The sequence below is a fragment of the Pseudonaja textilis genome, chromosome 8, assembly GCF_049901715.1.
Source record: "Pseudonaja textilis isolate UNSWEBS1 chromosome 8, rPseTex1.2, whole genome shotgun sequence".
NCBI classification, from domain to species: domain Eukaryota; kingdom Metazoa; phylum Chordata; class Lepidosauria; order Squamata; family Elapidae; genus Pseudonaja; species Pseudonaja textilis.
Genome location: NC_141997.1, coordinates 23501808 through 23517165, shown reverse-complemented (window position 1 = coordinate 23517165; position 15358 = coordinate 23501808). Strand labels below are relative to the sequence as shown.

The window sequence follows — 15358 nt, the reverse complement described above, 5'->3', positions numbered from 1 at the left end:
TGGCAAAGAACCCTGGTTATTCATTGTATGTCTAAAGAGAAGTGCAGTTAGAATGTTATAACTGGTTTGTTCAGGTTCCTGGCTTAGGGATGAATAATTGTATTAAATGTCCTTGAGCAAATAATAATTACTATTATTTTTGCAACCTAAGATATTTTACTGGATTCTGTAAGCTTACAAAATAATCTTGATGAAGATGGTAATTTTAGGGGGTTCTCTTTTTGAAATGAAATATCTGTTGTAAGTTGTGAGACCTATTTGGGATACATTCTGAAAAATTAGCAATAATCACGTCCTAATAACTTTGCAAATTTTTACCAATAGAGCAATTTAGTTCAATGTATTGCATTGTAGAAATCATACACAGTGCACACTGCTTAATGTTAAAATAAATGTGTATATTTTTAAATAGCTAGACAAAAATGAAGCCAAAGTAGACAACATCTGATATTTTTTCCTGAATTTCTGGATATTAATATACTGCTGTACATGCAGAGAGAAACCAAGATATTGACAGCGGAACCCTTATTTGAGTTAAACATTTTTAAAATATATTTATGACAGACAATATATATTTATATGTAATATACATTAATAAATAATAACTATAACTATTACCCTGTTTAAATAGCAGACTTACAATTATATACTGACACATTTTACTGGATCAAATCAGCACAAAGTGTAAACAGGTAATTGACCATGTTTCCGCCTATGACTTAAAATATTAAATGTTTTAATATTTTATTAAATATTAATGGTCACTCTATGAAAATAAATAACTAAAATTCAAACTGTTAAAAGTATTTGATTAATATCTTTCAAGTTTACATTCATTTCAGTCTTCATAATATTCATAACATAAGAATGACCAGTTTTGTCGCTAATGAAACGAAGTATTTTTTTAAAAGCTTACTTAGAATTACCTCCCTAAGCACTGGAGCTATGTAACAGGAGTTACAACAGGATGATTTTACCTACTTCTGTTACTATTGTTAAGTAAGCAAAGCCTTGGAACTTCAAGTTTTGTACTACCGTGAGCAGCTACAATGAACTCATTCTGGAGTTTCATGGTAAGTAAAATAAGCAAATGGCAGCTTATTTTCATTTCTGATGCCATTTTGATCTGAAGAAGTCTTTTAATAGAGTATTTTACCTGTTTTGTGTTTGGATCAGAAGTACCAAGAAGTACTGCAGTCCTGGAGCAAAAATAGCTTTTCAGTTTTGCTAGAATTAACAGCCACATCAGAATCATGACAATTTTTCATCAATAAATATAGAAATAATGCTAATGAAAAGCTTAAGGACATGATCCAATCTTAAGAGTACAAGGCCAACATAGAAAAAGTTCATAGGCTTAATAGAATTTTGTTTGCTCCCTCCGTTTTTCTGTTAAACCTCTGAGTTTTTATGCCTGGGTGAATTGAGAGCATGTACGTACTTGATATAGAATGATGGTCAGCTACCAGCACAAGTTACAGACTTTTCCATCACATGAAAAAATAACCCAGTGTTTAACATTACTTTGTTTCTGTGACTCTGACTCTTTGTATTGTTTCAATGATCATAGATATGGAATAAGGATCATAAAGATTGCAGTGTTTTTTTAATGGAAAATTCTGCTTGGTCATTTTGATGAGATGTTTCTCCTAAAAATATTTAGTGCGATAATAGATGCTGATAAAATATATTAAGTGAGAAGTGTGAATAATATGCTGAACCATTTCCTTTATGAGATCAGTCAGGACATTTCAAACATTGAGCCTTTCTATACACAAATTTGGTTTATCCTATTCTACAATGCAGTATTGTGTGATGAATTCACAATATGTTCTTCTTTCTTATCTTGAAATCTGAAAATGATATTTAGGAAGATGATCATAAAACTTAAATATGAAATATGGAACTGCTGTTGTCTATGAAGTGCTACTTGGGTTCTGCAAGATGCAAAATATAAATATTTAAAAGCAACATGTATATACAGTATTACTAACTCCTAGAAATACATATTTGCATAAATTAATATTAGAAGTTGTAACAATACAGCTTGTAAAATACCCTTCAGGAAATCTCGACACACATACACACACATACACACACATAAAGGGAAAGAAAGGAATACTTTGGAATATTGACCTTTGCACCTAAAAAATATTTTGTTAACTGGATACAGTCAGGAATAACCCACATGTTGCACTGAAAAACTATTGTTGATTTTTTAAAAATCCAAAATAAATATTATTTTAAAAAAGGCATGACAGTATACTGTATATCAATCATGTAATTAGCTTTGGTAAAGGAAAATAAAAATAGAGAAATTTTACATTTCTCCCTCTGTAACTAATGGAAGATTACTGGAGCTGATTTAAGTGAGGAGAGAAATACAATAAGAGATTCATGCATCTTTTCTTTTGTAAAATCAGGTCATGCTTCTATAGTATTTGATAAATTTTATTTCTTGTCCTACCATTTTCCCATGTCCAGCAGTACAGGAGTGGAAGTAATACAATTAACTAGCTTCACTGGTTAAATACATAACCAACATGTTGAAATGCCCATCTATGGCTTGTAACAATCCATGGCTTGTAGCAATCTCTGGGCATTTATAATTTGTTTAATTTGATAAGCTTCGCAATAAGGCTATATTTTTCGAAACCAACAGAACATATGGTGAGGATGTTTGTTGGACACAGTTGGCCAATAATGATTCAGTTCATAGACAGAAATGAAATTACAGGTTTAAAAAAAATTGAATATAAATAGAGCCAATTGAATTTGTTATCTGTTATATGTATTAGATTAGTATTAAAGAAAATTTGCATATTGATTGTAAATTAACCTTTTAAAAACTGGTGAAAAATGTAAATATTCAAATCCTGATGATTTTTTTCTTTTAGCAGCAATTTAAACTGTAGTTTCCACAAATTTACAGATTTTAATCAAAATATGTAATTGGTTAGTTTACTATCCCTCTCCTCCCTCAATTTTAAAATGCCTTTTAATAGACCACCAAGGGTATTTACACATATACAATTTTAGGATTAATTTAAGCATTTAAATTTACGGGTAAAATTAATCTGGTTTCCTTTTATGTTTTTTTTAAACACACGCACTGCCTATTTTGCTATGATGTTAATTCTACTGGAGCCAGTAGGATGTCTCTTTGTTTCTCTAATGCTGTGGTTCAGCAATGCTCATATAATAGTACCAGCCATTTTCTATCTAGACTCCACTTGGAAAATACTTCATTCCGCGGGAAAGTAATGGAAAAATGGCAGCAGCTTAGGGAAATAATGGAGTCCACGAATCTCCTCTAATTTTATGACTCACTGAAAATTATCATTCTTTTGATGATTTAGTGATTTGTGAATAGCAAAAAACGTTTCTGATTATCCTTAGTAATTTTCACTTTCAAGAATACAAGCCATCTTTCCAGCTTTTCCTCTCAGATTGAATTCTCAATTCAAATTATTGCTGTAAAATTTTTTGACTGCTGAGAGAAGAATATTACATATTAAGATATTTAATTAGCTTTTGATGGATTATCTAATGTATAATTCACATTTCAATAAAAATGATATTCTGACCAAAACTAATTTCTTTACTACAAATCAAAGAATTTTTGCTGCACTGGTATTGGTTTACAAGAGAAGCAAAAATAATGCAGAGAGAATGACTTGATACATCCAATGAACAGAAAAAAGTCACTAGTTATGGAAAAGCAGCAGAGGGAATAAATGTAGTCAGCCAATGAAGAAAATCTTTGGCGTGTACTGGATCTCAGTAATGTGACAGCATTTCTCTGTTTCCCTCTGCTATTGAGGAGAAAGGAAATGTTATTCAAGAAAATATTCCATAATGGCTGAGCACATTAGTAGCACATGCAATATACAAAACTATAGTTTTAGAATTTAGTGTGGAACACAAATTAAAAATAACAATTCACTCTTTTTTATTGTATCTGAGAATAAAAAAAGACAGTGTCAACAACCATGCAGGTTTTTATTTTTTACTTTTGCATTGATTGATCACTGTAGATCAGAGGTGTGGAACTATGGCCCTTTTATGACTTGTGGACTTCAACTCCTAGAATTCCTGCTGGCTCAGGAATTCTGGGAGTCCACAAGTCATAAAAGGGCCATAGTTTCCCACCTCTGTAGCTAGATACTGGTGGATGGATGTGTTCTTCCTTCCCAAAAGGCAAATTAAAACGGCTTTGGAAATAATGCACAAAACATGGATATAATTAGGTGAATGCATGCATGATAGCAATTTACCAAGACGTATTTTGACACTGACTACAAAAGGTTATATGTGAGGCACTCATATAAACACACTGAATCCACATTGTTAGATGTTATACAAAGCTATGATTTTGACACAAGGTCAACCTTGTAGTCTAATCAAGCAGTTGGCTACCTAGCAATGTTCCACAATGAAAAAAAGAATCAGAAAATCCAGGTGATTAAACTGCTGCCAAGAAATATCATTTCAGATGACAAAAGGGTTATCAAAAGTTTGAATAGTGTTATACATAAAATAAACTCTGCATATTTAAAACTAGCATGCTTGGAAAGCATTAACCAGCTAGCTTTTTAAAAAAATGACTTTTAATGATAGAAAATGCTGAAGAGAGGTGCTAAAACTCCCTTTTAATTTCTTCCCAGATCACTTTGAGCACTGAATATTTTTTAAAAAACCTCAAGGGTGCTCTAGATATAACTACTTGAAAACCAGGATGGTTGCATCATGGCTATTATTTTGTACAAGCTTAATAAAGGGGTAACTGCTGAGAGAAAAGCCTTAATTTTCATGAAGGAAAAATGTTATTAGTAGAATATTTCAATTTATTAATTGCAAGGGGCTGACTCTACTTTAAGAAATATAAAATATACATGTTTGTTAAATCTATTAATGTCAGGAGCACGATTTATTGCTGGAGATCATAGAATCTATACGTTTCTTTCCTTCCTTACTACCAGACAGGATGCACTAGCTGATGTTGAACTTCTTTCTCCTCCTACTTTTGAAGGCAAGGGAACAATGTCTGTGACCATTTTTTTTTTGATTAAAAAAAAATCAACATAATTTTTCCTATTAAACTTGCCACACAAATTAATTATATATTTCAAGAGTTCCTCTATTTCAGAAGTTTCCATCCAAACTATAAACTAGAACAGCAGTTGATGGTCTCATTTTTTTCCCCAACAACGTCACTAAAATAGCAGTGCTAAATATTGGCTTTTGTGTTATTACACTTTGTTTAAACTGTGCATGTTAAAATGTTAGGAGCTTAACACAACATTTGGTTTCTTATTTCTAAAATGCCCAAGACTAAATGTTCACTACTAAATGTTTACGCTTGAAGTTAACTTTCAGTGGTGCAGCTCTGGGAATGCTGCTGACGTTCAGCAGCTCAATCTTGTTCCAGGATGTGCAGAATAAAAGCTGCCAGTTAGCAGATGGAGGAGAACTGGGAAAATGGGGATTCTGAATTTGCAAATTACTTCTAGCTGTGCAAATTAGTGATATAAATTTTAAAGAAACCAATGTGTTTCTTTTCCTGGATGTTGCATTTTCTCTCTTATTGACATTCAAATACCATGGTGGAATGAGATACATTATAATTCTACCCAACATGTTTTTGATAATACTGTATAAGTGTTTATTCCAAATTGTTCCTCTTTCAAGACACAAACAAAAAGAGCTGCATGGTAGTGGGTTTCTTTTTTTTTGGTCTCCATCCATTTCTTCCCAAGCTACTTTTAATTTCCCATAGCAGCATACCCTGTTGCACTATGGGTGAGGCAAAAGCAGTATTTCTCTTCATCTGGTCTGTTGTCATTTCTCCTCTGCCGTGGATACTTCTGGACTTGAATCCATATCGCTGAAGGCCTCTTTATTTGTAAAAGTAGAGCTCAGAGTCAAAGTGTGTCGAGGGTTCACTGGTACCAATTCATTTAAAACAATATTGTCACTTTTCACAAGAGTAGCCTTGTCCATATTCTCTTTACTGTACTTTGCAACAACAGCATCAAGAAAGTCTAGTTTGGGTGGTAAAGTGCCACTTTCAAATAAGTATTTTGCTAGATAGGACACTGCAATGTTTGTAAAGAAAGAAGTAAGCATAGCTAATGTCTTAAAAGGAAATCTCTGGATGTATCCGCTACCATCATGATACCAACCAGGATACAAAATCAAAGGCTGTAAGGATAGGTAAGGCTCTCCACCAGTAATTCGAAGTAGGAGTCCTAATAAGTATCCTACAATGGCGCCGTAAGTATTTGTTGCTTTGATAAAAAGAACACATAAAAGTTGGGGGAAGATGATGATGTAAACCAGGTCAGAGCTGAGGTACCACAGACCATATATGGTTTGAGCTAGCAGAGCCATCACTGTTGCTGCAGCTCCAAATACAAAAATGGTAATTCGCATGACCCAAACTATTTCGTTGTCTGAAGCCTGTAAAATATAGGAACAGTTTTATTTTGCTTTCTATTACAGATATTTATATACTACATAGGTATCAACAGAATTATATGAATTCAAAATGATAAAAAATGTTGTTAATTAGAATACTTATGGCTCATAAGCAATCGGATATCTATAACCTAACCAGTAAATAAAGAAACTTAGACATATAAGATATATCTAACATTAACAATGATTTAATATCCTGAATCATGATAATGCCCTTTCCTTCACAATTCTGTTCTGTTCTTTCAATCAATTCTGGTATAAAATAAATTTTTCCTGAAAGATAGGAAAATATTATTACAGTATTATTGTTGGTCGCACAGTCATCTGGATTGTGATTAGAATGGATTTGACCTTTTTTGTCTGTCTATCAAGTCCTTCCCAAGGACCTAGGATAGGTAGGTGTTGTGTGAATTATTATTATTAGTAACAGTAATATATCCTGGAATTTTATACATATAAAACTCAAGATAGCAAACTATTCTCTGCTTGTACAACCTGGAAGGAGAATATTATATGTAACTTTTTCAGTCTATAAACTGTTGGGAAAATTATCTATGCTTTTTCTGATTGTGAATGTGACCAGCAGAAGAAAATCCAAATGACTGGAAACTCCTTTGAATACATGCAGGAGAATTGTTTTCAACCGCATTCAGGTCAAAAAGGCACTTTTAAAATTTTGTTTAAATGCTGCATCTTCATACATGGTAACATTGTATTTAAGTTATCCAGGTGTGGCAAAGTTTCCACTTTGCTACTCTTTCATTAGTCAAAATCCTGTAAGTTTAAATTCCAATATTATTCCTTCTATTTAACAAGTTATTCACCTGGCTATGTTTTACTTAATTCATAGTTGCCTACTCAGTTACTTATAATTAAATAAAGTAGGCAAAGGCCACTTCTTTGGAGCATATCTGCCTATCTCACAATTTTCAGCGTGAAATGTACAATGAGAATTCATTGAAAAGATCTGCCGGTATAAATCATTAACATTCAAGTCATCAATCAATTTTAAGAGATAAGATTGCAGCTCATGTTCAGTATAAGGTATAGGCTTGCTTTTTCCCTTTAAGCTTTGAAGATTAAAAACTATGGCAGATTTTTGCTTCTAAAACATCCAGAAGTTTGAGAATATCAGAAGCAAGCGAGCATAATTCCTTCACTTCTCAATGATTGTCATAGATTGAACACCAAATGATTCAAGGTACTCTTTCCTTCCTATATACATGAAAGTATCAACTGCCAGCTACAGCTCTTATAACATTACAAAATGATACTGTGTTTATAATATAGCCTTACAGTTTGCCGAAATGAAAGCTGGTATATATTTCGTGCAAACATAGAACTTGCTGATAAAATGGAAGAGTCAGCAGAAGACATTACAGCAGCAGACACTGCCCCAAGCCCGAAGAATGAAATGTACACTGGACAAAGATGTTGAAGGACAATTGGTAATATCATGTCACTTTCATTTTTAGCTTTAGGGTCTTCACCAACATATTCAGTCTGATTCCAAGCTGTAACATAAACATACATTAATTACAGTACTAGTGGATAGACCTGTACCTGAAAAAAGAAATCAATAATCAGAGTAGTTATGGCTCATAAGCAATCTGACATCTATAACATGACCAGCAATTAAAGAATCTTAGATATACAAGATGTATCTAACAGGAATGTTTATTTAATGTGCTGGATCATGATAAAGCTCTTCCCTTTACAATTCTGGTATCTGTTCTGTCCAATTCTAAAAACAGGGTTTTTTTAAAAAAATAAATAAATAAAAAGTTGGATTTAATTGCTAGATTCTGTGGTCTTTGCCAATATTCACAATCAAAATACAAAATATACCTTCACAAGTTTTAAATTTATGGTTTAGATGCCAAATTTGGCTAGCATTATGCCAAATTTGCAGTTGTGAAATCTAGTAGACTTTAAAAGGCTTTAGGCTAAACATTTAATTCATGTTTCATAAAGGTCAACTATACAGTACATCATGGATACAATTAAAATTTAAATAGATCAGTTGCCCAAATGGCCTTTCCAAACTGAATTCTATTCTTCTTTGAAAATGTTTGGGATAGCATATTTGTTTTAATACTACTGGGGACTACACCATAATGATGAAAATAGCACTGATACATTGCAAACATTGTAAGGTTGCTACAGCTTTGAGATAACACATCTCTACTCTGGATATTCATTTATTGCTAGATATTCACTTTCAAATTGTGTAGAGGCACATTTCTTGAACCCTCAGAACCATTAATTTGTTATTATAATAAATAGTTGATGTACCTGTTGATGCACCAATGGCACCAATAAGCACTGAAGGTATTGCCATTACAAGACACCCAAAAGCTGCCAGAAAAGAGAGCATTTGTGCATACATAGCTGATGAAGAAGAAAGGACTCGCTGGAAATAGGCTTGCCATGGGATTCCTCCTAACATCTACAAATAATCATAAATAACATTACAGTCATTCATTCCTGGCAAATAGCATGATTCCAAGCAAAAACGCATTTAGCTAACATGCTCCTTTATTGAACCTATTTGCCTAGCAGCCAAACCTATAACTTCAGCAGTAAAAAAAGTGCTCTAAACATTTTCTTCCTGACCAAAGTTTGGAATATGATATTTAAGCTGAGCCAGAAAGAAAGTTGTCCCTTTAAGCTAGATTTCCCCCTAAATCCCATTATTCTTTGGGTTACTTTTCAACAAAGCAGCAGGAGAGAAGAAAGTTGCTGCACATTTTTTTTCCACAATTCCTTCATCCTTAGCTTGTCTCTAATTCAGTGCTTCTAAACTTCAGCAACTTTAAGATGTGTGGACTTCTACTCGCAAAATTCTGGGAATTAAAATTGAGACATCTTAAAGTTGTCATTGAGAAACACTCTAATTCCTTTTCTTCTGGACAGAAAATAGTTCCAGAAAGGGATCTCCAGTGACATGATCAGCAAACCTCAAGAAATAACTGTTTATCCACAGAGAAGCTGGTTGGTCTTTAAATATTCACTGGGTTAAAAACCAATTGCTGATGCATCATTTTTATGTTAATTTTGCATAAGGAATTCAGAAGTGTTACAGAAATTGTATTGGGAATTGTATATATTAAACCAATTTCTATCCTGCTCCTTCACATATTTCTATCCTGCTCTGTAACCCAGAAATATACCTTCCTACTTCAACATTTTAAATGTTTTTTTTCCTAAACACATTTATCCAATCTTTAAAATATGCATCTATCTAATCACTCTTCTCTTGCAGATCTACTGAATCCTATCATACTCACTATTAGAAGATTTCCTAAGACACTTGCAATAGAGGTCTTCTGCTTTTTCACAATGTCATATAACGGTAATTCAGCATACAGATAAATTTAGAAGGTTATTTGTCCAATAGTTCAAAGTTATTTTGCCAGGGCACATAATTGTACAGTTCAATCATTTTGGATTACAACCAACACAATTCCTTGTTGGTTGGAGCTGATCTCCAAAACATCTGGAGGGATCTAGGTTGTCTCTCCCAGCATTAGACAATTTGTAATTTAAGAGGTTTGGAAAATAAACCTTAAGCGGTTTATTTTAACCTTCTCACCAGTAAGAAGAAATCGTCAATCCATTTGCATATGTCAGGTGATTTAATGGTTCCAAGCCAGGGTTTTTGATATACTTCATGCACAGCTGTGTAACCAATGTTTGTTACTGCAGGATGGGCCAAGGCAAATGGGATGCTGATCCACTGTAAAAAAAAAAAAAGGAAACAGATAGTATGGCATAAACATTTCTGCATTTTATCTTTTTCATTTGTCATTTCTTAGTTGCAAAACATTTTGCAGGCAAGAACATACCAAAATAGTTTTATTTACATTTCTTCTTATCTTTCTACCAAACTTAACAGAGAAGATTGGTAACAATACTATAAAATGGAAATATGATCATTCAAAGATTAAAATATACCAATTAAAAATGTATGGAAAGAAACACATCCAGAGAAAATAAACACTTTATTGTTCCCACTGGCTGCAACTTTCTCCTTCAAACAAATGAGATTATGTATCAGAATCATATCTTTTTTAAAGGTCTTTGAGACTGAAACACAACAGGCATGGAACTGAAGTCATCTTCTTTGGCAGGAAGTTTCGAAATTGGTAGCAGAAGGTCCTTTCTCTGATTCTACTATGTGTGTGTCTGACAGTGAGAGAACAGAACCTAAAACCTAAACAATCCTTTTCTCTTTAACTGGATTACCTTTAATCACTCGGGAGAAATTGTAGGCAACTGAAATTATTTTCCTGAAAACATATTGCTCACATTATCTTCTTGTGAAGGAAAGGAGAATTCTATTTTCTATTTTGAATTCACATTCTATTTCTAGAATGAATTGGATCAGAGAATGAAAATGGCTGTTTTAGGAACAAAAGGTATGAATCTATAGCCTCTTATTTAAAAAAGGAAAATACAATACTAGGAATTACAGAACAAATTCAATGGCCTCATCCTGATTCTTGGGACTGGGAACTCTTGGCTGTATTTATTTGGTAATAAGCATCAGTGAACGTAGCTTAACCTACTTAAGCAGAAGACTGAGCTCCAGTTTTATAACAGTATTCAGCTCTGCATATGTGTGTGTATACAGGCATGTTGGAACTGTAGAATGAAAAGGAAGTAGTATGTGCGGAAAACAGAGACATCTGTCTACATATACTCTCTTGCACACACTCCTCATAGAAAGTCTCCATTGCATTGCACTTACTGATGTGACTGGGCAAGTCTTTAAGAACACAATAGGTAAATGTTTGTAACTTCACATCTTTGTCAAGTCTTTGAAACTCTCTGAACTTGGTTGTTTGCTTGCAGATGTTTTATCACTCAACTAGGTAACATCATCAGTGCTGGTGAGCTTTGTTCCCTGTTTATAAACAGCTTACGCTACCATTGTTGGTGGGGTGTGGGTTTTTTTCCTTGGCAGTTTCTTGCTTAGACGGTTCCTCCCCTTGATTGTTTGTTTCGTGTTAATCCCTGCTTATCGGGTTTAGACTGCTACAGAGGATCCTTCTTAGCGTTTTTAATTGTATTTTTTGAATGGAATGTAAATGTAATTTATCTCTATGTACCTATTGATTTATCTCTGTGTGTCTATTGATGACTGATTTGTCTGAATGACAAACTGCCAGGAATTCCCTAGTGTTCTTGCATTTAGATTGGTCTATGAACCTCACAGTTTTCCAGTTGAAACTGTGGTTGAGCCTATCCATGTGTTGTGAAATGAAGGAATTTCCATTGTGTCTTCTGCTTGCTAGTTGGTATTCATGGATGCGCTCTGCCAGTCTTCTGTCTGTCTGTCCTATATAATGGCAGTTACAGACTTTACACTTTATGTTGTAGATGAATCCTGTTTCTTTTGTTCTTGGACTACTGGGCCTTTGGTTTACTTAAGATAGTTTGAGGGGTTTTAGTTAGTTTGTGAACTACCATAATGCCACCTGGTTGTAATAGTTTGTTGTTTCTAACATGTTTTTGATGTATGGTTTTTAATGTATCCTTTTCATAGCTTGTGTTGTGTGCTATAGTATTGGAATAATCAGACACTTTTAAATAAAGTTTTGCATGGGCATTTAGTTTGTTGGAAAATATTTTATAGTAATGAAACAACTGCAAGCAAGATACCAAGCTCAGAGAACACCAAGGTCTCCACAATTCATATCTGAATAAAATAGAATAGAATTCGTTATTGGCCAAGTGTGGTTGGGCACACAAGGAATTTGTCTTGGTGCAAATGCTCTCAGTGTACATAAAAGAAAAGATACATTCATCAAGAGTCAAGAATCATAAGCTACAACACTTAATAATAGTCATAGGGTACAATAAGCAATCAATCATACTAGGAAACAGTTAATATAAATCATAAGGATACAAATGACAAAGTTACAGTCATACAGTCACAAGTGGGAGGGGGTGGGTGATAAGGAGTGATGAGAAGATTAACAGTATCAGTAGTGCAGATTTTGTAAATAGTTGGACAGTGTTGAAGGAATTATTTGTTTAGCAGAGTGATCTGAACTATATATATTCTACTGGATCCAAGAATTCTTCTCAGGATATAATTAACATAGATGCTAAGTGGATGCTGACTATCTGATATTATTATTGAAAGGCCTTCTTAAACATGTGATCAGTCACATTTAAATCTGATCCATAAGGCAACAGATAACTATAAGGTTAAGATCAGACAATGTATTTAAAGTTGAAGACAAGTCTTTTCTAGCATAGGGAAGAGAAATTGAAGGAGGGATGGGATAAATAAAAGAAAATGTAAGATATAAAGAAATAAAATGTGTCAATTCTGCCAATATTGGGGGAATGATTGCTGCCACCTGAGGGTTTATTGAGTTTTGTATTTGGGGTTTTACTTCTGTAAGTCATCCAAAGTCACTGCAACTAAGTTGGGTGGCCAGGCAAATCTTCTTAATAAATTAAATAAATAAATAAAATTTATTTTATTTTCTGGAAGAGGTATATTCTCTGATAGGGATCTCTGCCTTTTTTGTGCAAACGTAGGCAGAGAACACTATTTCTTTGCATATATTTTCTATAAACAAAGGCAAACAAAGGTTTCCTCCATCACAATGCCTTCTTCTGCATCAAAGAAGGGTATCTTTTCTCCGTGGAAAGTAGATACCTTTTTGCCTCTGTGTGCACAAAGAGAGGGAGTACTGAAGGTATGTTTTACTGGAATAGGCAAAATTTAAATGAGGGGTTGGGATTTTGCTTTCAGTTTTTCCTACTGACATAATCTGGATACAATGGAGTGGAAGGGAGAAAATTCTGGTCGTGAGCTAAATGAAAGCATTCTCTTCCTATATTAAATGTGTAAACAATGGAGGGAAGAACAGAGGGAGAAGCAGTAGCAAAGTTTGGAGAGCAGAACTGTAGTTATCACATGCCTGTTACGCACTAAAAATGGTGCCCTCAGAAAAGATACTGTGGCCAGAAGTGAAGGATTTAACTCAACTGACAGCCCAATCAGATTCTGTTCTTGTATCCTGGATACAGTAGATGTTCAAAGGCACTTGCAAATCAAAAACCATGATTATGCCATCATCCTCCCTTGCCATTTTTCATATCTTCTTCTCTTGGATACAAATCAACTTCTCTCACTATCTACAATCTTGCAATACATCAGCAATTCTTCAATTGATTTCAATCAGGGGTGGGATGCAAATATTTTTACTACTGGTACTGTGGGCATGTCTAGGTGGGAGTGGCTAGGTGGGCATGGTCATGTGACTGGGTGGGCATGGCTTTTTTTGCAGCACCCCCTCCAACATTCCGTTTTTTTGCCTCCTGGGGTTCAGGGAAGTCTCCTGGGCAAAGAAGTAAGACAGCGACGGGAATCCCAGAACAGCTGATTGTCAGAACAACTCAGAGGTGGTATTCAGCAGGTTCTGTCCAGTTCTGGAGAACCAGTAGCGGAAATTTTGAGTAGTTCAGAGAACCAACAAATACTCCCTCTGACTGGAGATTTTACAGTATCCTTCCCCTGCCATGCCCACCAAGCCACACCCACAGAACCGGTAGTAAAAAAAAATGAATCCCACCCCTGGAACCACTGATTGTCAGAGGGAAAAAAAAGAAATACTGGTTTAGCAGAACCAGTAGCTATTTTTTACTACCAGTTCACCAAACCAGTAGAATACCACCACTGATTTCAATCAATGTTCAGATTTGATACCTTTTTAATATAAATCACAATTATCATTATAATTGTGATTTATATTAAATCACAATTTATAATTATGATGCTTATTCTGAAACAATAGTTAAGACAAGAGTAATATAAACTCTTAATATTCCCTTTCTTCCACACATTAATCAGCATGTTCTTGTAATCTGTATTGACATGAAGCAACTTCTTCCTCTGCTTGGTATAAAATACAATCACCTTGGTATGATATATGGAAAAGTAAACGCAAAAAACTCACCAGTCCTAAGAAAATGCAGAACAGCTGTACCACATCAGTGTAGGCTACTGAATAAAGTCCTCCCACTAAGGTGTACAGGGTTGCAATGGAGGCAGAAATAATAACTGAAAGGCTTATGTTGATGTCAATGATCACACTTATGGTGGCACCTGTAACAAGGCAGAGAAATAATTTAAATGTCTGCTAACAATTTATGTACTTTCCAGAGTGTTTCAATGTGATTGAAAGGTTCATTTTTCTACCTTTTTGTCTCTGTTTCTAAAACAAGATTATAGTTTCATGGGGGGTGGGGGGGGGGGAAGGAAAGGATTGACAATACTTTTCTTGCAGAAAATTTATATAGTCCGATCTGTATAGTATCTTCTCAAGGATCTAATGAAGCTCATCATATTCTAAATTAAATATCAGTAAAAAGATATCTGGGAAAGAGAGAGGGAGGGAGGGAGGGAGGGAGGGAGAGGGAGGGAGGGAGAGAGAGGGAGAGAGACACACAGAGAGAATGAGAATGCAGTGCTCAGCATAGTAAACTATGTGAAATGATACCAGCGTAAGAAATGCAACATATGCAGTGACGCTTGAGAAAAGAAATAGGTAAAGAAATTAAGAAGTGCTGAATGAAATTCTGTAGCAACAAACTGGAAGAATATAATTGTTATGCTGGTAGATTACACTGAAATATATTACTCTAGTCTAGCCATTGTTTCTAAAGTTAATTATGAGAGTTGTAGGGTTTGCTCAGCACATTTGAAATGAACATGTGGATACACCCCGATAATGTTACCTAACTATATAAATGATCCTGTTAATATCCAAAGTTTCATGGACAAAGCATAGTGCTTATGCTTGAATGTGTTGCTGTCCTTGGTCCTGACTCAATGTGCATATAAGTGGCACCC

The 15358-nt window shown here is 34.3% G+C and overlaps 1 protein-coding gene across 2 annotated transcripts in view; it reads right to left on the bottom strand.

Moving 5' to 3' along the window:
- Nucleotides 1–382: 382 nt before the first annotated feature.
- The window catches only part of SLC5A7 (solute carrier family 5 member 7), a 28535-nt gene continuing 13559 nt past the window's right edge, over nucleotides 383–15358 (bottom strand). For both annotated transcript variants that reach the window (XM_026707415.2, XM_087938524.1), the window contains exons 5-9: nucleotides 14463–14611; nucleotides 10076–10219; nucleotides 8776–8929; nucleotides 7777–7994; nucleotides 383–6462 (exon numbers count right to left, since the gene is read on the bottom strand). In XM_026707415.2, the coding sequence (XP_026563200.1) occupies nucleotides 5842–6462; nucleotides 7777–7994; nucleotides 8776–8929; nucleotides 10076–10219; nucleotides 14463–14611 (1286 nt within the window). In that variant the 3' untranslated portion in view covers nucleotides 383–5841. The remainder of the gene's footprint in view (nucleotides 6463–7776; nucleotides 7995–8775; nucleotides 8930–10075; nucleotides 10220–14462; nucleotides 14612–15358) is intronic.